At 40.5% G+C, this 21,754-nt stretch overlaps 1 protein-coding gene across 1 annotated transcript; it reads right to left on the bottom strand.

The window, feature by feature from the left end:
• Positions 1–12,438: 12,438 nt before the first annotated feature.
• Positions 12,439–21,515, bottom strand: slc35b3 (solute carrier family 35 member B3). Its single transcript, XM_072378359.1, has 10 exons — positions 21,275–21,515; positions 19,999–20,235; positions 19,670–19,791; positions 19,378–19,532; positions 17,352–17,459; positions 16,281–16,378; positions 15,919–16,011; positions 15,599–15,710; positions 15,320–15,389; positions 12,439–13,478 (listed from the first exon to the last, which is right to left on the bottom strand). The coding sequence occupies exons 2-10, from the start codon at positions 20,212–20,214 to the stop codon at positions 13,328–13,330; spliced, it is 1,125 nt and encodes a 374-aa protein (XP_072234460.1). The 5' UTR covers positions 20,215–20,235; positions 21,275–21,515; the 3' UTR covers positions 12,439–13,327.
• Positions 21,516–21,754: the final 239 nt, after the last annotated feature.

Here is a 21,754-nt window from a genome sequence, read left to right as displayed (position 1 = left end):
GCTTTCACAGCCGCACTATTCATGACCAATCTGGACATTTCTTTACAAAGTGATGCAGTGATTTCAATTCATGCATTGTGATTTATTTAACAGTTCAACTGTTTCTATCAGCAAAGTCCTTGAAAGGATGAGATGCCGCTAATCCTCAGTAATAGGCACAGATTATGACCAGAGGTTGTCAGACTGCAGCATTATCTGTGGTCAAAATAAGGCGTTCTAATTGGTCATTTTGAGCTTGTGAGGACTTCTAGTACCATTACACATGGACATGCTTCAGGGCCTACATTTCACATGAGCACCTCAGGTTATTTTGTTCAGATTTGTAACAATTTCTAAAGACTGAGCTATGGCCATCACTGTTGGCTTCTCCTCCCTTATAGGCTTAGGGATGTGAAGCCACTAATTAGGGCAAAGTAGAGATCCAAAAGTATGCCTCAAACTTTTGGACTAATTTTCACTTTCCTCTACTTCTTCCTCTCTGGGAGCATTCTCTCATGACTGTATTAAGTTAGTTCAACAGTCCGAGTGCAGTAAAAAAATTTCCATGACTACATCACCCTTTGTTTGTTGATTTATGGATTAAAGCAGGCTACATTAATAAAGAGTCATTTTAGCTCTTCTTCCCTCCCGCTCTCCTTTACATCACTTCTCTTTTACATGTCACTTCTCACACTTCCCTTTATCCCCCTTCCCTCACGAAGTCTCTGGTATCTAAGGGTGTCCACAGCTTATAATAAAGGACATAGGATTTTAAATTAGAAATTAATTTGGATAATTTGTCTCCAACTAGCACCCTCCTCCTACTGCTCCTGCCAGAAATATGTTAATGTATCATATTAAGTCATTTCTGAGCCCAGAAACACATGCTTATGAAAAGAGAATGAAAGCTAGGAGAGAGAGAGAGATAGAGAAAGAGAGAGAGCTCCCATCAAGGTTGGATCTCTAATTAGATAGGTTGGTTGTCTGGGCATGCTCAGTGCAGACCATGCTAGATTCCTGCAGTCACCTTAGCACTGCTGCCACTTAGAGCACACTAGAACCTGAGGAGACAAGTTTAATATAGGAGAGGCTGACAGATGAGAAGGGGGAGGTTCTGTAAGGGTGCAACAGAATGAACTGGGGATGAAACAAGAGGAGTAAGAAGAGTATAAAGGAGAGATTTGGAAACGGATTCAAACATTTTAGGGCCAGTCTGCTCCTGAACATCCAAACTAAGGATCATGGTTTGATTACACTGTGTACATTTGATGTGATGTTTTGGCATTATATTGCAGTTATTACCAAAAACGTCTCTATCTTCTATATACTGACGTCATGCCTCATGTTAGCTACGTCTCCCTGTACTTGACATTAGTTTTTAGAGTGTGCAGACATTCGTATTTCGCATTGAACACCATACTGTTTGTAGAGTGAAGTGCTGTTCCAAACTCCAAACTTTAGGACCCTTTGGTGTCTCATTGTAAAGCACTTGTTTCCGTTCAACATATATGTTTCTAATGTCCAGGGTGAAAGTTGTAAAAAGGCCTTTTTTAAAGCTAAACCACACTCTTTCCCTAAAATTGGCAAAGTAGTTGACCAAACGGTTAGTTAAAATAAAACGGTAATGTTGTCCCTACCAGAGAAGGAACTCTCTCTCATTGGCTTTTCCTATAAGCTGCTGAAAGGCTCCAAGTTAGTGTGACAAACACTGGTTTCTGATCCATTCCCAAAAAATGTTCAGGGTAGAAACAAATCTAACCATGATTCAGGTTGATGTGGAACAACATGCTTCTCCAGCTGTTTTTTTTTTTCTTGCCTTTTGTTGCACCATTTAAATTCTGCCATCAGATTAAAGATGAACTTGTGTTTTTCATGAACTCACTGTCAACATTTGATATCTATTTTGTTCTATTATGAATAAAATATTGGTTTCTAAAATTTGCCAATCGTTGCGTTCTGTTTTATATTTACATTTTATTTTGGAACAGCGGAGGTATCAATGTTAATATTACTGCTTTCATCTTCTGGACATTTCTACGTTCTATCTAGGAAAGTCCCTTTTAATTGAATCAAAGTGTTTTGGTGTTGCTGGTTTAAAGTTGCCTCTTGTTCTTTTTAATGTTTAATATTTGTTTATCCTGGATATTTATTGTTGCAACCAGGTCTGCAGAACTGATATTTTGTATGTGGAAGAATGTATGTGGAAGAATGACAACGACTGCTGTAACCGCAAGCAGTTTACAATAGATTTCTCTAATAGAAAACTTTATTAGCAGCATTAATGGTGTAGGTAATAACGTGCTCAAAAAGAATTGTGTCATCAAGAAAATACTCAAGGTAACCCCTCTGTGTATGCCTATGTACATATTTCCATATGTCAATTCAACCATTTGTTTTTTTTTTTACCATCACATCAGATTGAGATGGTCAAGCATGTGTGGATGAGTGTTTTAACTGAAAGAGTATTAAGAATTTCTGTGCTCTGAACTGAATCATTCCCACTATACAGAGAGTGAGAAAAAAGGACATAATACGGTTTGGTACTGCTGCACATGCTGGGAATTGAATGGGCAGAAAAATGTCATGGCAGCAATGGGGGTTGAGTGTTCTGGGTGGAACTTGTGTGTGTGTGTGTGTGTGTGAGAGAGAGAGTGTGTGTGTGTGTGTATGCACATTTAAGAGACTACAACCTGAGATCAACTTCACATTAAGAATCGCCCTGTGGGTAGTTTAACAATGAGAGTGCAGGCTGGCTGGGAAGAAATATGCATCACTGTGAGACGGAGGTGATAGACGCACATATCATGCTGTGCGTTTTCACCAAACACTGTTTAATCTGTTATGGATTTTCTTGCCCTTTCTCTGCCTCTCTTTATCTCTGGCCCTGCATGCATGACACTTTTTATGTGATTCTTCCCAGGTGCGGCGCCTCACTTTGCCTCATAGCCTGTGATTAAACAGTGTGACATGATTCAAAGACAAATCTACCATTGCTGTGCAGCGGGAATCTGTTATCTTGCATGTTTTAGGAATCAGATTAGTTTCCAGAGACCTACTGCCACTCTTACCATCAAATCTTTGCAGTTAGTAAAATGTTTTCAAGAGGCACCCAGAGGACAACCCCTTAAGAGCCAGAGATACACACATTCCCAATTACAAATTTTCTTTGAATCCCGAATTGTGAAAAGACAAACCACAGTTAAAAGGGACTCTAAAGTATCTTTTACATTATTAATGACCATGATGTAACCAAAAAATAACTTTTAGGAGGGAGGTTGGGTGTGAGAAGACAATTAGTCAACTCTGGCTTATCATGAAAAAAAAAACAAAAAAAAAACAATAACAACAAAAAAAAAAAAGAAAAGAGGAACAAAACAGTACAGATAATACTGTATATTCCACAAATGTTTAATTAGATTGTATTGATTAAAGGCTCTCCTCTTTTCTCTCTCTTTCTTTCTATTTTTTCCTTTCCTTCTCCAGCTCCATTCTTTCCTCCTTCTTTTTGTGATAGATCTGCAGCATGACCCCCAGTTAATTGAAACCCAGGAGACTCTTCTTGCATAAAATCAGATTTATCTATCCATAAAAGGATTTTGTTAAAAATAGTCCAAATCCAGTGGCTCACAACTAAAAGCCTGCAGCTACTGAGGCGAGCCTGGCTCAAACCCCTTTCGCCCTCATTCGGTCGCCATGGTAAAACAAGTGCTGCCTATTGCTAACTAGCTGGGGACCCATTAATTAATTGCAGGAAAACACAGACATTATGTCTGTGGGGCACATTTTTTCCACCCCAAAAGAAAGAAATGAATGTGTGTGTGTGTGTTGTCCCTCATTCGCAGCTCTTCTGAACTGTTCCCAATATCCCCCAGACGCTAATAAGAGGAAAGTAATGATGGGGCATAGTGATAATGAAAAACCACACATCAAACAAAACACATTGATTCTAAGAGACAAGTCAAATGAATAGCAAGCAGAGGAGCAGAAAGATAGTCGAGTTATGCTACTCTATAGAAAGGATAGCATATGTGTGTGTTACTGGTAAACTGGATTGTTCAGTAAAGGTAAATTTTATTGGAATAACTTGAGAAGTCGGTGGCAAAAATTGGGAATGAGGAGAAGGCTATGTAGGAGGTTATATGTCAATATTGTGGAGGAAACTCAAAACACAGCTCAGTTATCTAGTGTATGTTGTTTGTTCATACGCCTTAAAATGAACCATCGGAGGCATCCTCTAAATTACACGCAGCAGGAAGGAAATATGACCCTTAAGAGCATTTCCACATCGGAGAAAAGGTGAAAAAAAAAAGAGAAGTATCTTATTTAACAAGCCACAGAGTCATCTTTAGGAAGAAAAGTAGAAATACATGCTTTGCTTTCAACTATGGGATGCAAGTTTGCCCCCATGATATGATGGACACCATTTTGCTGGTTGCCTCAATGCAGTAACAGGTTACAACAAGACTTTGTTTTTTTTGGTTGCTGTAGCATCCCTTGATTAGGGTTAGTAATCAAAACTCTTTGGTTTGGGTAAAAACATCATGGTTCACACTGAGATATATTCTTTGCTACTCCACCAACATCATTTTGACATCACTGAAGTCAGTTTGACACTTCACATGCAGTTGCTCTCATGACCACAAGAAGTCACATACTCTTTGAACAAGATGACAGACCATTGCTGGCTTCTTGAACAGATGACTCATTGGGTTGCTTTTGGAGAGACAGTCTCTACAGTTGGGCTTTCCTACTGGTAGTGGCTCATGTCCAAATACGTTTGGATTTATAGCCCCATTGTCTCCCCTTCTTCCTCCCCCACTGTGAATGAGTTGTTGTTGTTTGGGCCAATGCCATTTAGAGATATTGGTGCTGCCACACCGTCTTTGGTAATTTGCAAATTAACGGAGAGATCAGAAGCTGAGTACCTAATTAAAGTGGACAGAGATTTTCAATGAATGTAAAACAAAAGCGAAGGCAGCCTGCCTGCGGGGGTTATCGCTGATGCAACACCCTAAGGACAAGCGTCACATATGGGCCTCTCTATCTGAGGGCTCCTCTTATTAATTCACTATCATTGAACATATAGTGCCACCTTGCTCCCATAAGGCCTGTGATGGTGTGAGGACACGGCAGCATGATTACAATTATGACATGCATTTATTTGCATGCGTGTATCTTGGTTGGCTATGAAGTGATACATGATGTGGCTACGTTGTCCCGCCAATCAGTGCTTCCAGGCGCTTCTCTCCTTCTACAGGGAATTAATAGGCAGCTGCCACTGATGCGTTAAATTGCTTTGCATTGGGCATTGCAGACAACTGGATTATTTATTTGTTATATGCACCATATTAGAACAACTGCCTTCTGCCTTGCTATTGTTTTTAAATGAGATCTTGTTTCTCAGGGTAGCGTAAGAAGATACTGTCTGCAAATGTCTCAAACCATGACATGGTTGGAAGTTTGGCATTCTGTCTTATAACATTTGAAGAAATATGTTCTTTTGCTTCTTGAATAGGAATATTCTATTTTGTATAAAATCAAGACTGAAGTCGAGGCAAATTCTGTTCCCACTTCAAAATCTAACTGCTGGATATTAAATGAGGGTTTGCTTATTCACTTTGAGATATCAGATGAACAAAGGTGTTCAGTTAAAAAAAAAAGCCCTTAAGCGTAAATGGCACTGTGTCTGCAGGGAAGTGCGTTTATTGACCATTTTTTTCACATGCTGACACAATTTCCTTACTTAGTGACATGATTTGGTCAAAGTACCAAACGAAAACAGTACACCAGCTCCCTTTTCAACAATGTTTTTAAAACTGTTCATAGCAGCTGGTTTTAGGGGGTGAAGTCTCAGTAACCCCTAAATCATGCTATTATGGCATGAGAGAGAGTAATTACTGTGAGTTCACACAACCGCGCACCAGACTACAGAAAAATGCTTTTTCTTTTATGAGCAATTTGATGCTCAAATACTATGATTTATATTTTCAACTTTTCGGCCACAGAGAACTAGTGCTTATCGCTCTATCAATAGTTATGTGTTGAATCGATCCAGGAACCATATTGAAATAGGAATCTGACATAAAGTAATGGCCAGCTGGCAGTAGGTCAAAATTACGTTGTAATTATTTCTTCACATACAACAATAAATACCAGGCTTCACTGTCAGCCTTCACTGTTACACCTTATAAGTATTTTCAGGCAAATGTTTGGAAGCATTACTTATGTTGGCAACATTTCACATACATTTGCAATTTTTTTTTTCATAATTCCAGGTTTGGCTGTTGTGCTGTTTTTGCTGCATCAAATGGGAACAGAATTTCCATCTTCTGAGAAAACTCCAACGAGAAGTGAAATGTCCTTGTTTTTATTTTGCAAGCGTTTACAGTAGTTTACATCTCTAAATGAGATTTTTCACAATCAGAAATGAAAGAAAATTTACTATGCAGGGGACTTAGTAAAAGAGCTATGTCACAAATGATCCGTCCTTCCAAAGTGCCTTTGATCAGCACACTGACATAATGCTAAATATCTAAAAGAAAATACTTGATGATGCTGACTTCTAATGTTTTAGAGTCTAAAGAAGAGGCAGAAGAAGTTTGGTGAGCTATCATAACTGCATTGCCCTAAATATTTAATTCATTAAATGCTGCTGCAAAGATTTTGAACCAAAACATTATTTTTTTTTACATTCCAATCAAGGCAGCACGTGGTCCAGTGGTTAGCACTGTTTCCTAAAAGCAAGATGGATTTGGTTCAAATCTGCTAGCTGACTGGGGCCTTTCTGTGTAGAATTTACACGTTCTCCCTATGCCTATGTGGGTTTTCTCTTGGTGGTCCTGTTTCCTTTCATAAGCTGTAGTGGTGAATGTGAGCTGGAATGGATGTATGTATTTGCATTTGCCCTGTGATGGAGTGGCAATCTGTCAGGGCTTTACCCTGCTTCTTGCAGTGTCAGCTGGGATATGCTCCAAGGCCCCTGTGAGGGGAAAAATATGTATATCATGAATAGATATGTCTATGCATTCTTTCTATTTCTTATCCTTTCTTATACTGCAAAGAGAAAAATAATCAGAGTAAAATGTTTAACTGTTTAAAGAAACAAACTTAAGCATTGTGCAAGATTCTGGTCAAACATTGATATTAACAAGCAACTCATTTTTATTACCCATATGGCTCTGCTTCTATCTTTGTCTTCCCATCGTGTAGCAGTAGGCACCCCCGCCCCCCCTGGACCACTGTCAGTGGGAATTTCCCTCAAACCCCCGCCGCTGCCTGGCCTGGCATCGTCTCACGCTGCCGCCGCACATATGCATGTCATATGGTGTCAGTGCCAAGGTGCTCTCTGACGTTATGGGGCCTGATGGTAGCATATTCCCTGCTGATAGCAATGATTGCTGCACTCAGGTAAAGCTCTGAGTTTGTGTGTGGGCCTGTGTGTATGTGCCCTGCGAGCCCGCCCTTCACGTTATGGGTCTATGCCCGAGCTGACTGGTTAGGTCCCTGTACCTATGTGAGCCCTAAGTGAGGATTCAGCCTGGCGGCTGCAGGTTCATGTGCCTGCTGAGTCTCCTCCACTGTTCTCTATGCTCTATTTCACCAGGTTCAGCATCCTCTTGCCCCCATTTCTTCCTCATTGTACGCTGGCCCTCCTATTTTTCCACGTGGCTGAGCTTGGAACAGAAGGGGATGACTCACGCATTGGCTGATGTACAGAGGATCATTGCATTACTGATCTATTTTGAATTCTCCAGTTCAATCTCAATGGATGTCTGGTGGGAAGGGATGGAAAATGGTGCCACTTTTAATTGGACAATTCTTCTGCTTCGCTACAATTTCCACTTTAATATCTGTTGCTAAACCATACGGGGCATATATGACTTGCTTGACTCATCCTTGATCTTTTGGAATAAAAACTAAAGATCTAACCCAATAAGATATGAGAAAAATGTAAAGATAATCAGCATTGATATGAGAAGTTTCACAAAATTTATTCATATAAAATCTTGGAGGAGTTTCTCCACTTGTATTAAAAACAGCACTGGGTAATATTCAAGTTTTCCATGATTTACTGCGACATTTAGTAGATTTTGCTTCAGCGCGTAGACCAGGCACCCACAGGAATCTCCTCTCCTGGTTCACAGTTAACATTCTGCATTTGTCCGGCACTCTGTAATTTATTGGATCTCATCTGTCCAGGCTTTGATTTATATATTGATTTGAAAAATAAATAAAAGTGATAGGAACCTGCATTGGGGTGTAATGATGGACTGTGTCGACATGCAGGAGTAGGGATATGAAACATTGGGAGGAAATTAGATATTATGCCCTCAAGACAACTGCAGCCAGCAGCACATTCATTATTGGCTGGATATTTATTATTAAGAATTTCTCTTCATGAGTGACTGCTGTGGAATATTTCAGCCCAGCTCCAGCAACTGAAATGATGCGTGTGTGAAGGTGTGCGTGTCTGTACAGTACAGTATTTGTTTGCATGTGTATGCCCAAATGTTTGCTGCCATGTTGTCAGTAGGTGGTGACGAGAGGCCTTCGTTTGCCATGTATTAGACTCCACAGTAACACACACACACACAGAGACCACACAGGCACACAGCTGCACAAGCTCCTCAGGTGACGCTGAAAAATAGATAGAGTTCATGCATAACAAGCCCTGATCTTGGTTATACAAAGGACACTTGCACTCTCCAACTCCATATTTCAGCCTGACAGGATCACATACTGGACAGCTGTTAAAAACCAAAACTCTTTGCCAGGACTTCCACCACCGATCTGCTCCAATTTTAATCACAGCACAGTGAATTTCAAACAGCAGTATAGAAAAGGGCTGCTGTCCAAACCAGCAGAATTTTTATTTCATTCTTCCCTCCCACTTTTCCGCTCTAATCCACTTCAATTATGTTTCCTCCCATTTCTCCTGATCACTTTACAGCTCAGCGGCACCTGTGTGCTAATTGTGGCTGCAATGATTGCTGATATGTTTTGCATCCTTAAAGGAGTTGGAAAGCGGGGGACGGCAGATAAACATCTAGCCCCGGGGCTTTTGGGAAGCGTGGCTCAGCCTAGCAGATGGCCATCATATTATACGAGGAGAGCTTCTCACAGAGGCTGAAGTACGGGTGGGTGGAGTGTAATGAGGTAGGAAGAGGAAAAGGTGTAGAGGCAGCTGTGCAGAGGGAGGGAGGGTAGGAGATGACAGGTAAAAGGACAGATAGATGAATAAAGAAAGGCAACTCGATCTAATGACATTGTAAAATATGAACGTTGGTCAATGGAAAAATTTGTAGCAATTTCCCCCCAAAAAATTGTACAATAGATATATTTTTCTTCCTCAGTTCTGCATTGCGATACAGCTCCCATCACGCTACGGCTTCTGCTGTACTTACATTGCTCCCACTCGTTATTGGTTAGGGCTTGGAGTTAAACGTTTAGGGTAAAGGTTAGAATCAGTGTACATGGTTTCATGTTAAAACACATGGCTGATGTTCGAAAAACTACATCGTCAGGAACTACACAGTTTAATACTCAATCACATGGTGCAATCAAAATGTTGTTATGTCACTAATTTTAAGCCGGGATGTGAAATTACTCAACATTGGACATGTGAACAAGCATTCCTATGTCATGATTTCTGGTGAGAGTGTGCTGAAAAAGGAAATGGACCATAACACGAGAAGAGAGGACAAAAATATCTTAAATGAAATTCAGCTCATCTAAGTATTTACAACAGGGGAATGGTCTGAGAAACAAGTTTGTTTGTTAAGTCTAATAACAAATATGAAGCTATAACAAGCAGCCTGCTGGCAGAGATTAGCACAAATATTGATTATAATGGGAAGTTCCCACAAAGATGCACAGTGTAAGAACAGCACACAGCACAGTTAAACTAACTGATGTTGAGTTTTTAAAACTTTCTCAGAAACTGGCAGAAACTCAGCATTTCAAAGAGGTCATCAGCAGTTAAAAGTTAAAATGTTAAAACCTTTAGGAAAATATATGTAGTGAATTCCAATTACTTATCTCAATCAGTTTGTCTGGTTCAACAATGAGATTAAGGTTTAAAATTCTACATATCTTTGGGTCAAAAAGGTATACAGAGCACAATGTCTGTATTTGTTTTCATCTCCCATTTTACCAAAGATTTCAGGGTATGTGTATGTTTGATAAAGAGAGCCAGCATGTCCGTACTCATCTCTATGAGAGTGACTGCACATCCCTCACCTTGCCACCTTCCTGCCCTAACCGAACTGATTGCACCCATAATGAATGGGATGCCAGCCCTCCCCGCTGTGGCCGTCCAAGGTCTGAACACATATTATATGGCAACCTATCTGAAGCAGACTGAATATTATATAGCAGCCTATTTGCTGGAATGATGAGCTCAGGACACCTCTTATTATTTATTAGGTTGGGCCGCAGCCATTTGAGACCAGAGGTTGGATGGCCTAGGTTATGTCTCTAGGTGTGTGTGTTAGGAAGAGGGGGTTGAAGGATGAGGAGGGAGAAAGGGTGAAGAAAGACAAAGGAAGAGGTAAAAGGAGAGTAAAGATGAAATAGTGCACCCTCTGGGAAAGGCCTATCTGAATTTATTTAAGCATAAATCAGTTGTGAATTCATGCAATTTTTAAAATAGTCACACAATTTACAGGCTCAAACACTCTTAATGTTACAGCCTTGCTGAAGACCAAAAGATTAGAGAGCAGAGAAAAATCTTTGTCTTTAACAATGGAAGAAAAAAAGAAAACCAACTTCATTGGATAGAAAATTCCTGTGTGGCTTTGAAAAATGGCTGAAATTCTCTGTGTTCTAACAGGGGTCAGCCTGCTTTGTTAGGTGTGTTCTCCTGGTGCTAAAAGACAAATGATGTACTTTGCCTCGGGTCAACTGGGCTTTCCCATCCCATAATGACCTTTCAGGGAGCTGGAAGAGAACAGCCGTTCCCATAGCGATAAAGCAGTATTGTACGGTGCACATCAAATGTGTGTAATGGCAAACTAATGTTTTTGGTACCTCGGTATGACCCTCAACCTCTAATGGACTGTTTTGTTGTTCATCAATCATAAAAAAAAATGGTAGTTAAAAGGCATCTCGAACAAAATCTTTTTTTTCATTTTGTGCCTGTATGAAACCCAACTCTGCAGCTACGCACGAAGGGATCCAAAGTTGTTCTCTGTTTCAAATTGAGTTACATCCTCCCAATCTGTGCAGCTCTTGTCATTTAGCTGTGGAAGAAATACGAAAGTCTTTTGTGTGTATGTGTGTGCTGCAGTGCCAAAGGTTCCCTGAAGGAGAGAGGATCTCTGTCACTTTGTCATCACACACAAGCTGCCAAATTTTATGAAATACCAAATTACTAATTGGGCTAGCGTTAGGTTTCCTGGCTGGAAGTGAGAGTGTAATATCTAGGCCTCTATTAGGATCATAGAGAGAGACATTCTCAGCCTGTCTCCAGCTGTGCTGGCAAGTGTCTACCATTTCACAGCGTGGCAGTGACACACACGGATCATAGAAAATGAAAATCAAGGACAAAAGACCTCTCTAGCATATTCTTATTTCAAAATTATTTAAAAAATGGTCTCCATCAGATTTTCTGTAGTCATCTTTCTTGATTTAATAAAACCCAGATCTCTAATAGATTTCTTTTCTTACCTGGATGCCACTAGTAAGAGGTAAATTGCATCATCAGTGCTCAGTCCAAGGTAAAGTGAGAATTCTTTCAGGTCCGAGGTTAAAAGTGTCTAAGGCATTCTGTAAACATTAAAGCATTTATACTACTGATTGGTGCGTCAGTAGTTGAAACCTACTCTTGAACTATGCAAAGTCTGTCAAATCATCCACCACTATTCCGATCATATCTGGTGCAGAGCAGAAGAAGAACTCTATCTCTAAGGCAATGACAATCTCGCCAATAGATTATCCATCTGGATTGAAAGCAGACGCAGAGTGATATTTAAAGCAGAAGCTGGGTTTTCATTGGGGGTGATGTATGGATGAAAGACGGCATCCAAATGACCTACTGTAATACATTACTGTAAATGCATCGCTGATAGAAACAGATGCCACTGAAGAACGGAATTTAACCACTTGATAAATATGACTTGGTGATCCGATCTTTGACTGGCTAAACAAAGAAAGTACCAAGTACGAGCTCCACTGCGTCAGCATTTAAAGACTGCAAACTGGCAGTTCTGTGACTGACACATCCAAAAAATTAGGGCTCCGAATGAATGGGACGGCTTCCGAACACTGAAGACTGCTGTTTATTTTCTTGTCCAACAGCAGTCTTTTTTCAGGACTCCTAATCAAACATGCCTAAGGCAACTGGATGGATAAACACATACACACATAGATTTTGGCAACAATTCAACTCTTCTCTCAAGCGGAGTAAGGGGAGAGAGTAAGGGTTGGCTGAAAAACTATACTCACTCAAACACAAACCACTGTAATTACTAAATACATACTTTATTGTAAAAAGAGCTGTACCCTTTCACCCACAATATGCTTAGCAAGTTATGGCAGTTGACACTGTTGATGTACAGGGGAACAAACGACCCTTTTTTTCTTCCAGAAATCTCATCACATGACCACACATACCACATTTTTTCCCATTAATTAGTCAGATATGAATTATGAATAAACTATGAAAGCCACTTAAAGACAATGATTATGTAAAAACACCATTTAGTTCCATCTTTCTGGCACATGCGGGGGCAAATATTCTTCTTATCAAAATGTATTTATTCCTTTTAGGGTGGGCGTCAATCATTTTAGACATGACACACATTAACACATCTCTCTGTACTCTTTCCTTCCAACATTTAATTCTTCTTCCAACCACTCAAGGGTTTAAGTGTTTCAGAGTCGATTCCAGTGCAAAAGTGTGCAATTTGGTTAGCTAAGGAGCTGGCTTCCCTTCAGAGACTCTTATATGTCCTCAGTGTTGCACTCCAAGTTCGGAATGTTACTGTGGGGCTCTAAAGCATTGCTTTTAAAGGTCCCACAAGGCGCTGATCCCTTTAAAAAACATTTTTACACTTCCTTCAGTTCGCTGCTGATAGAGCACTTTAAGTTAACCAGTGTTGTAGTGGTAGATACAGACGAGATCCAACAGCTCCCTGACCCACGGTTTAATCATGTCAGCCGTTTGTAAGGCTGATTGGAGCTCAAACCCTGTATACCCATCCTTGGCTCAATATTGGAGGTGATGCAGCCCCGTAGCTCAGGCACGTGCTTCAGCATATCCCCTGTAAAATGTAGGCCGACGTTACCCCAGAAGCGGCAAACTGAAGCAGTCTTTCATGTAGTACTTCCGTCATACTTGCGGTGCCTCCTATACATTTTGCGAGAGATATCGGACTTTCTTTCCCGTCAGCAGCAAGCTCCTGAGGTCCTTGATTGAGGGGAGCTTCATTTTATCTTTGTTTTTACTGTAAACATTCAAAAAGATGCCGAAGAGCACCAGGAGGCCGCCCCAGATGTATCTGATAAAGGCAAGACGGAAAGGTTAGATCATCCAAGGAAAGAAGCTCAACACTGTTAATGAGAGAATGTAGACTCAGCATTAAGGAAAGCAAGCTTAAACAGGATGCTAATGTTAAGTAGTTTTCAATTAGATTTCCTGCTTGGAGATGCCCCGTGAAGATTTTGTGAATGGGTCACTTTTTTGTGTGCGTGACCTAGCGTGTTCCTTCATCCCCAATTCCAAAAGAGTTTGGATTCTGTGTAAAATATTGGTTTATGAAATTTGCAATCATTGCATTGCAATGCCGTTTGGCATTGTCTGGCTGAAATATGTAAGGCCATTCCTGAGAAAGACACTGTCTGGTGGGAGCACACGTTGCTCTAAAACTTGTATGTACCTTTCAACATAAACGATGCCTTTCCAAATGTAAAAGTTGCCTGTTCCGAAAGCACCAGTGTGCTCCCATGGACATGCAGGCTTTTCATCTGAGCGCCGATACCAAATTAGATGGTCCCTCACTGCTGAGTATACTGTAGTATTCCATGCCTGGGGAACAGAGTTCACAGACTATGTCTTCTTCCTGAGCCCATGCAGTCATTTCCCAGACAGAATCATCATAGTTTTTAATGCCTGTAGCCCCAAAGAAAGCAGGCAGCAAATATTGACTTTTGTCCTTTGTAAACAGAGATGTCTCCAGATTCTCTTCTTTACTTGTGAGACTCTGCCTCTCTATGGTGCTCTTTTTACACCCAATGATGCTACTGACCTGTCGTCAATTCACCCAATTAGTTGCAACATATTCCCCCAGCTGTTTCCTTTTAGTACCACTTAGTTTTCCCAGTTTTACCCAACAAAATGCTGGCATCAAACTGAAGATAAGCCAATATTTGAATAAAAACAGTAAAATGTCTCATCTTTAATATTCACGTTTTCTTTTTCATTCTGAATATTGGCTCGTGTTTAAATATAAATTTTGCACAGGGTTCCAACTTCTTTTGGAAGTGGGGCTGAGCTGCACTTGAATCCTGGCAAAGTTGCAAGAAATGGAGCAATGTCCTTGCAAAGTAAGTGAAAGAGAAAACTTCAAGCAAAGATGGACATAAAACAAAAAAGACAAAGGATGAAAAGTAGTGCATTAGACCCCAAGGATACACACAGTGCGAGTTAATGAGCAACAGTCAGTGAAACTTTGTGTACAAGAAAGTTCCACAGGGCACCTTTAAAAAGGATGTATTTATTCTTTCCTTTTGACGGTTCAACTGAAGTTCATTTAGTTTCATTTGTGTGCTGAACAGTGAAAGCGGTTAACGCTGCTGCATGATCAAATATTTGCAAATAGGTCGTCCCATCCTATTTGCATATATTTTCAACGCTGTAATTGATGAAGTTAGAACAAAATTAGGTTTAGTTAAATCCACAACTCACACCAATAAAAGAGTCTTTTGGTTCATTTCAGCACTAGCCATTAGAAGGGACTGTGAGTGTAGTGAAGGCATAGGGCACACAACAGCTGGAGGGGGGGTGAATCTGGCCATGAAGCACAAAAGTTCACTGTATGAAGATATACATGCATGCATGTCAAATGTCACAACGGAGAAACAGAGCTGGAGAGGTACACTGAAAACGAGTCCCTTCTGACAGCACAACAGAGTTAGAGGGCAAGTCAGTGGGAGAAAAAAGAGTGAGGGACGGGGGAGAAAAGAGCAGCAGAACAGTGAGAGTCTGAGAGTGGACTGAGGAGATGAAAGCCACAGAAGCAGAATCAAGTTTCATTAGTCAAAGGAGAGGTCGGTGGTCAGGCTCTGGACCTAGTTTAAACAAGAAGAGAAGTGCAGAGAGTCAAAAGGTGACGATACTTACTGAAAAGTGAAAGGTTTCGCGAAGAACATGAAGGAAAGTACGATAGTCATGGCCTTTCTCCCGGTGGTCACTGCAAAGAGTCAACACGTTCCACACAATAATGCAAATAAGAATCGGGACATATATGCTGAGAAGGATTTTCCATATAATTAAGTTACAAATGTAATCACATTACATTTTAAAATATATTTGAACAAATGTGAAGATTATACAGTAGCAACGCTATCCAAAGAAAAACATTCCGAAGGGACAGAAAAAATCTGTTCTTGTGTCTCTGACCTGTCACTGCAACAAGGGCACCGAAGAGCTTGATTAAGGCTAGAACGAAGGAGATTCCAAAATAACCCGTAAGAGAGAAGAAGAAGGCATAACCGTATGTCTTCACAGGATGCTGCAAGGCAGTAGATGTGAAAATTAATCAACCAGTTTTCTGTAAGCCAGTAAGAGAATATTAAAAAAAACGCAGCAAGACACGTTTAATGGGAGAGGATGAAAAGGCGCATTTATTATCGCAAATATTAATACATTAGCTCAAGAACAATTGACAATACACACAATATACATACTCATGCACTCATGTCATCGAAAAGTATATTCACCTCTGAGCAGAATGCCACCGCTGGGCCCAGCCCTCCCACGCAGAGCAGGCCTGTCAGTATGTAGAAAAAACCAATGGAGTACGAGTACAGCACCTGTGCAGCACCATCACAAAATCAGACTTGTGTTTAATTCCGATAACTCACTCGCTACTGTCAAAACATGGAGCACAAATGCCTAAGCAGGGCTACACAAGCTGATCTAACTCCTTTTATTGTCACAATGTGAGTCAGTTTGTGCCATTTGTTGAAAAAAAACGGCTACATACATAAACTCTGACTTGTTTCACTGACTTCCAATGTGCCTACAGATCTAAACCTCTATACTTCAAAAAGTCCCTGTATGCACCAGATTAACAGCGTACCATTTCAGAGTTGGAGCCATTGTGGAGTTTCATGGCTTTCTCCTGCACGTTTCCAATTGCAGCATCTGCACACAGCGCCAGCGAGATGAGGAGAACACCTGTATGCCGCACAAACACAGCGAAGTTGTGAGCTGAAGGAGAGGGAGTAGATGTTTGAACACTAATAAAAGAGGAAGACGTGCAATAAGTGTCGTCAGCTACACACGGACACTTCAGTTATCCTGCGGATATTCAAAGATCAGATGGGGTTTTGTTTTTCTGTTCACTGTTTTTGAGCATCATAAAATGTCCAATTCACCATAAGAATGAACACATTTTTCACTGCATATGAAAGACGAACGTGGCCTATAGAGCTGAGAAATTACGCCAATGCAGAAGCGTCTTAAAGCTGCATTCTTTCTAATATCCAGTAGGGGGCGTCTCCTGTAGTTACAAAAAGAAATTAGCGCATTAGTATGCTAGAAAAACAACCTGGTAGCACCTACTAATATTTAACTATTACCATCAGAGGCAAATGGCGCAGTCACTATTCAGTTCTGGGTCAAATGACACGCAGGAGGACGTGCTCATTGTTGCAGGAGTTATATATATTTATATATATATGTGTGTATAAAGGATATATTACAGAACAACTCTCCTTTCACCCCAGTTTCAGTTATTCTTTCGTACAACAGTTCATTTTGGCCTCATTTAGACAGAGACAGACAATATAGCTGGATATGCTGTAGGCTGAAGCCACCTTATGATACTGCCTCGTGCCTTAAATGTCCAATGGATGTGTGAGGCTTCCACACCTCTCAGTTAGATCTACTACTCGCCCAAAACAACCAGTTTCAAAGGCACAAGAACTATGAAGATCAAGCTTCAGAACTCAAGGCGTATAAACGAGAGCCCACAGATCAATATGGATTGTCACAATACCCACGTCCATCTTTTTTTAGATAGAGCTTTCCATCCAATTTTAAGGCAACACCACTCTGAGATCTTTGCCCTTGCTGGAGTTCAGCAACAGTATAAAAGAGTTCCTGTAAAAAACCACTGAGGTTTGCAGTTGGATCCTGAAGGAATCACCTGTGATGTTGAAGTTGGGGGCCACTTTGCTGTCAGCTAGAGAAAACCAGATGAGTCCCAGACTCATGCAGAGGGCGGCAGACACATCAGCCAAATTATACCGTTTACCTTGAACACAAACACAGAAGCAAAGCAGCTTAAAACCCTTTACAGCACGACATACATAGCTTTTTCGAAAGAAAACTTTAAAAGATGACCCACTTTGATGACGAGAGGAAGTTGAAATTGGACTGAAAGGTAGAAATGAAACTACTAAAAGTTTCTGCAGCAAGCATTCTCCACAATTCAAAGTTTCTGAGGACATGCGTGAAACAATGCACATACAAAAAAGAATGTGTGAAAAGGGAAAAGTGGGGGAGAAAAACAACAAGATGAAAACAGACTGATGGATGGATGCCTTAAGGTTGACAAGGCGACGTAGCATCAGGTTGGCTGTGGTCGGCTTTGATTCCCCCGTATCGCCTTTGAAGGGCCTCACATCAGATGCAACCCCAACAGCCCCTCCCATCATTCATCCACCCTTCTCTCACACTTTCTTTCCTCTTTGCATTCTAAGCGAACAAATGTTTTCCACTCTACCCCTTGAGGGACCACGGTCCCTCCAATCTGCTCATCCACAGAGAGAGAAAAGGAAAAAAAAAACCATTTGACGTTCAGGACACAGAACCTTGAGACGGCCAGTTTGAGGATGAAAGGACGGAGAGAACCACGAGCATGGAGAAAGTGCGAGTACCGCCGACCGTGCTTGATGACCGAAAAGAAAGAGAGACTGTACTGAAAGTTAAAAGATCCTTCAAAGGAATCCTGTGATGACTGAAATGTGCTTCTTCTAAGTCTCCCTGTGTGGACTGGATTTGGATAAACTGTTTCAAGTTGAAAGAAGAAAAAGTGTTTTTCTTTCATTAATGATGCAAAACATTATCTTCCGATAAAAAAATTAAAAAAAAGAAGCTTTTATGTTTACAATACAGGAGCAAAGAATGAAAGGAAAAAAAAATGCTTTTCCTGATTCCATCCAAAGCCCAAACAGATTTGGGCTAAAATCACATCAGAACAAATGGATTTTTACAATATGGACTTAATCTGCCCTCAACTGATGTTCCAGGTTTGAGTTAATGTAATCCAAAAAACTACAATACAGTGTGAGTGTGAGTGTTGAGGCAACTGTTATTTCTTCACATTTTGTTTTCAAGGTGCCAGACATTCGTGTAATCTTAAAGTTAATCGGATGTGGACTGCTTTTTCAGGACAGTCGTACTCCCTGACCATTTTAAGAGGAATGTGTTTTCCTGACCCATGATTCCAGCATCAACAGGGCACCAAAGTGGAAGGGGTGAACCAGTGCTGTGTCTACACAAAACAAAAAACTAATAATAAAGTAAAGAAATGAACTGCATCTTTAAGCATTTTGTTACTTGCAGCGTGTTGCAAAGACACAAAACTTGTTCTGGCTTCTTTAGTTACATCTACAAAATATGCCAAAGATAGTTTGATTACAAACAGCCATTTGCTGAAAATTTGACATTTCTCAGCAGGGTGTACAGTGTACTTAAAAATCTGAGAAAAGTAGACAAGAGGGGAACAGAAAGAAAGAAAAAAAAAAAGAAGTGGCAGGGCTAAAAATAATCTACGGCAGATGAACAGTATCTGAAAGTGATGTCAGACAAAGATCTGACGGAGGATCTGAGAGACGCGTCTGGACTGTCAGTTGATCCGTTTACTGGTTACAGAAGCTGCATCAGAAATGGTCTCGATGGAAGGGTGACTGTCAAGAAGGCATTCTTAAGGGGAAAAAACAAGACGACGAGGCTGAGGTACACAACACGTCAACAGAGTCCAGACCTCAACATTATTGAAGCACAGATGTCATTAAATCACTGCTCCTATTTCCCATTTTCTTGGTAATACATAATCAAATGATTTACAACACTGTAAATAAGATGTAATGTGATCTTAACCAACAAAGTTGAGACTAACTCAACGAACAGTAACACAGCCAAAGTAAACATGCAGGTTGACAGCTTACCTTGTATAAAAATTCCTCCAATCATGACTGGAATGAGTTTACAACACTTGAAGATGACCTGCGTAGGGTAGTTCAAGTAGCCCAAAGAGGTATTGGACAGGCCCATAGTGCCCACTGTTAGAAATGCTATAATCATATAGGTCTTCCCCGGTATCCTGGAGGAGAACAGAAAAGTCAAACAGATAAGAAACCAATACAAATACAAAGCATCAGCTGCAAAGTGTATTCTACAGGTCAGAAGAGAGGAAGAGCTGCCATTTGGGAGCACGGCATCAAATATATATATCCGTACCTTCTGCGTTTGTCTTGTGTGAGCTGAAGCTCTACTAGTCCAAACATGGAGTAGAAGCCAAACTGGACCAGAGTGAGGTACCAACCGAAAGGCTTGAATCCTTCCACGGAAAATATCAACTCCTACGAGAACAGGCAAGTACAGAAAGACAAAGCATGTGTGAAAAACCCTCTTCTTACAAGCAGTTCAACTGTAATTGTGCCATGAATGTCTTTGTTGAATTTATCAGACAAGAGTACATTTACACCTGCCCCCAAAAGAAGAACGAATGAACAGCAATAATGTTAAACTGTCTTTATGTGTTGTTCTTTTTTTTCTCTCTGCAATACCTGTAAGTATCCATAGATAAGGTAAAAGAGGAAGACTCCAGCCACACAGATGAAGAACTGTGTGGGGGCACTAAAGTTGCTAAGGTTGATTCCCAGAACCCTCAGCTCCTCCACAGACTTTATGTGAGGTGACATGACCTCCGTGGACGAGGGGATGGAGATGGAAATGTGCTTCCGTGAACTGTTGTAGCCCACCACGCCGTATTTGGCACTCATTGTGTCTGTGGCTGCTGGAAGCTGCATGGAACGTAAAGAAAGGTAATGGTTTGATTGATACACCCTGCATTACACATACTTGCAAAACTAGCATCAGGTAGCGAACAGAAAATACAGATTTGGTCGCAGAAAGAAAACATTGTCAGTTGTACAAAAGCATTTAGTATGCAGAAATGTTGATCACAAAATCTGCTGAGGCCACAGCCTTACAACTGTTGCCACAGCGGAGGATCATTTAAATGTGCACCAGTGCAAAAGCACACCAAAAAAAACAAAGAAACACCTCACTATTGTGACCTAAGCTGCCACCAGCACTTCTGAAAAATCACTTCTTTAGAGCTTTTGTTTTTAGTGCAATAAAACATCTTCTTTCTTCCTGCATCTGTTTCATGTTATGTTTTTACAAAACGAACACCACACTGTCAGTTCATTCTAATATCAATGCAACCAAATCAACATTCAAGCGTTTGCAGATGAGTTTCTTTTATTTATTTTTTTTAAACAAATCTCTCTATGAAAACATCCAATGCACGTACAGACAGATGTGCTGAGTCCCAGGTTAGAAATATGTTTAGGTTCTTAATTCTTATATAGAGGCAGAACCTTTCTTTTGAGTCAGAATTTACTTTGCGGTGCTCATTTTATATCGGGGATACGTTCAACAAGTGTTATGACACTGCCTCCGATTAAAGAATTCATTACAATTTAATGGGGCTTTGTTTTTTGTTTTTTTTATCAAACTATATCAAACCACCGTACTGTGTCATTTTAAACACTGATTCAGCTGCAGTTTTGCAGCTCTAATATGACTAAACTGAAATAGTAAGTAACTGTTGTTACATGTGCTTAATAAAGTACAGTGTGGTTCACAGTAACGCTAGCAAGGCTACGAAGTAGCTGGTTTTTACAGACCAAAGTAAAGGCTGTTATTTGACTAAGTGGAATAGTTTGAAGATCGGCAGCAATCGCAATATTCAATGTCATCTTATCACTGTAATTGCTATTAACGAGATATGCCGCTCCTAGCCAATCAAGTAAGCTACAATAGCGAGCTTGTTACCTTCAACAACACTTCCGGGTTTCTTTACGTGTGCTTATCCTCCTTTTCAGAGGCAATACCCGTGAAAATCATTTCCTTGGACGTTCCATTTTCATCTTTCGTACGACCCACACCTTTCCATGTCTTTGCTTTTCAGTGACAAACAGCCAAAACGTGATGAGAAGCCTGTTAGCCTGCTAAAGGCTACAAGCATTTGCTGCAGTGGCATAGGAGCCAACAACTTCCGCCCCGCTCCGACCTCTGAACTGTGATGCTATTGGTCGACGTAGACAGGCGCTGAAGCAGGTGAATCCTTGCACATAATTCAGTCGAGAAATACTCGGTCTTTATTACGTAACTATAGATTTGTTCATGTTGGTCGAAGACAGGAGCAGTAGCAATTAATAGATAAAATATATAAATGTTTTTGTTTCGAGAAATAACAGGCAGGCTGCACGTTGAACTCACCTGTATAGAAGAGTCCATCTGGAGCTGACGTTT

This window comes from Leuresthes tenuis, unplaced genomic scaffold (genome assembly GCF_036924035.1).
Source record: "Leuresthes tenuis unplaced genomic scaffold, fLeuTen1.0.hap1 SCAF_24, whole genome shotgun sequence".
NCBI classification, from domain to species: Eukaryota; Metazoa; Chordata; class Actinopteri; order Atheriniformes; family Atherinopsidae; genus Leuresthes; species Leuresthes tenuis.
The sequence above is the reverse complement of the archived record's forward strand: the minus strand, read 5'-3'. Positions and strand labels throughout refer to the sequence as shown.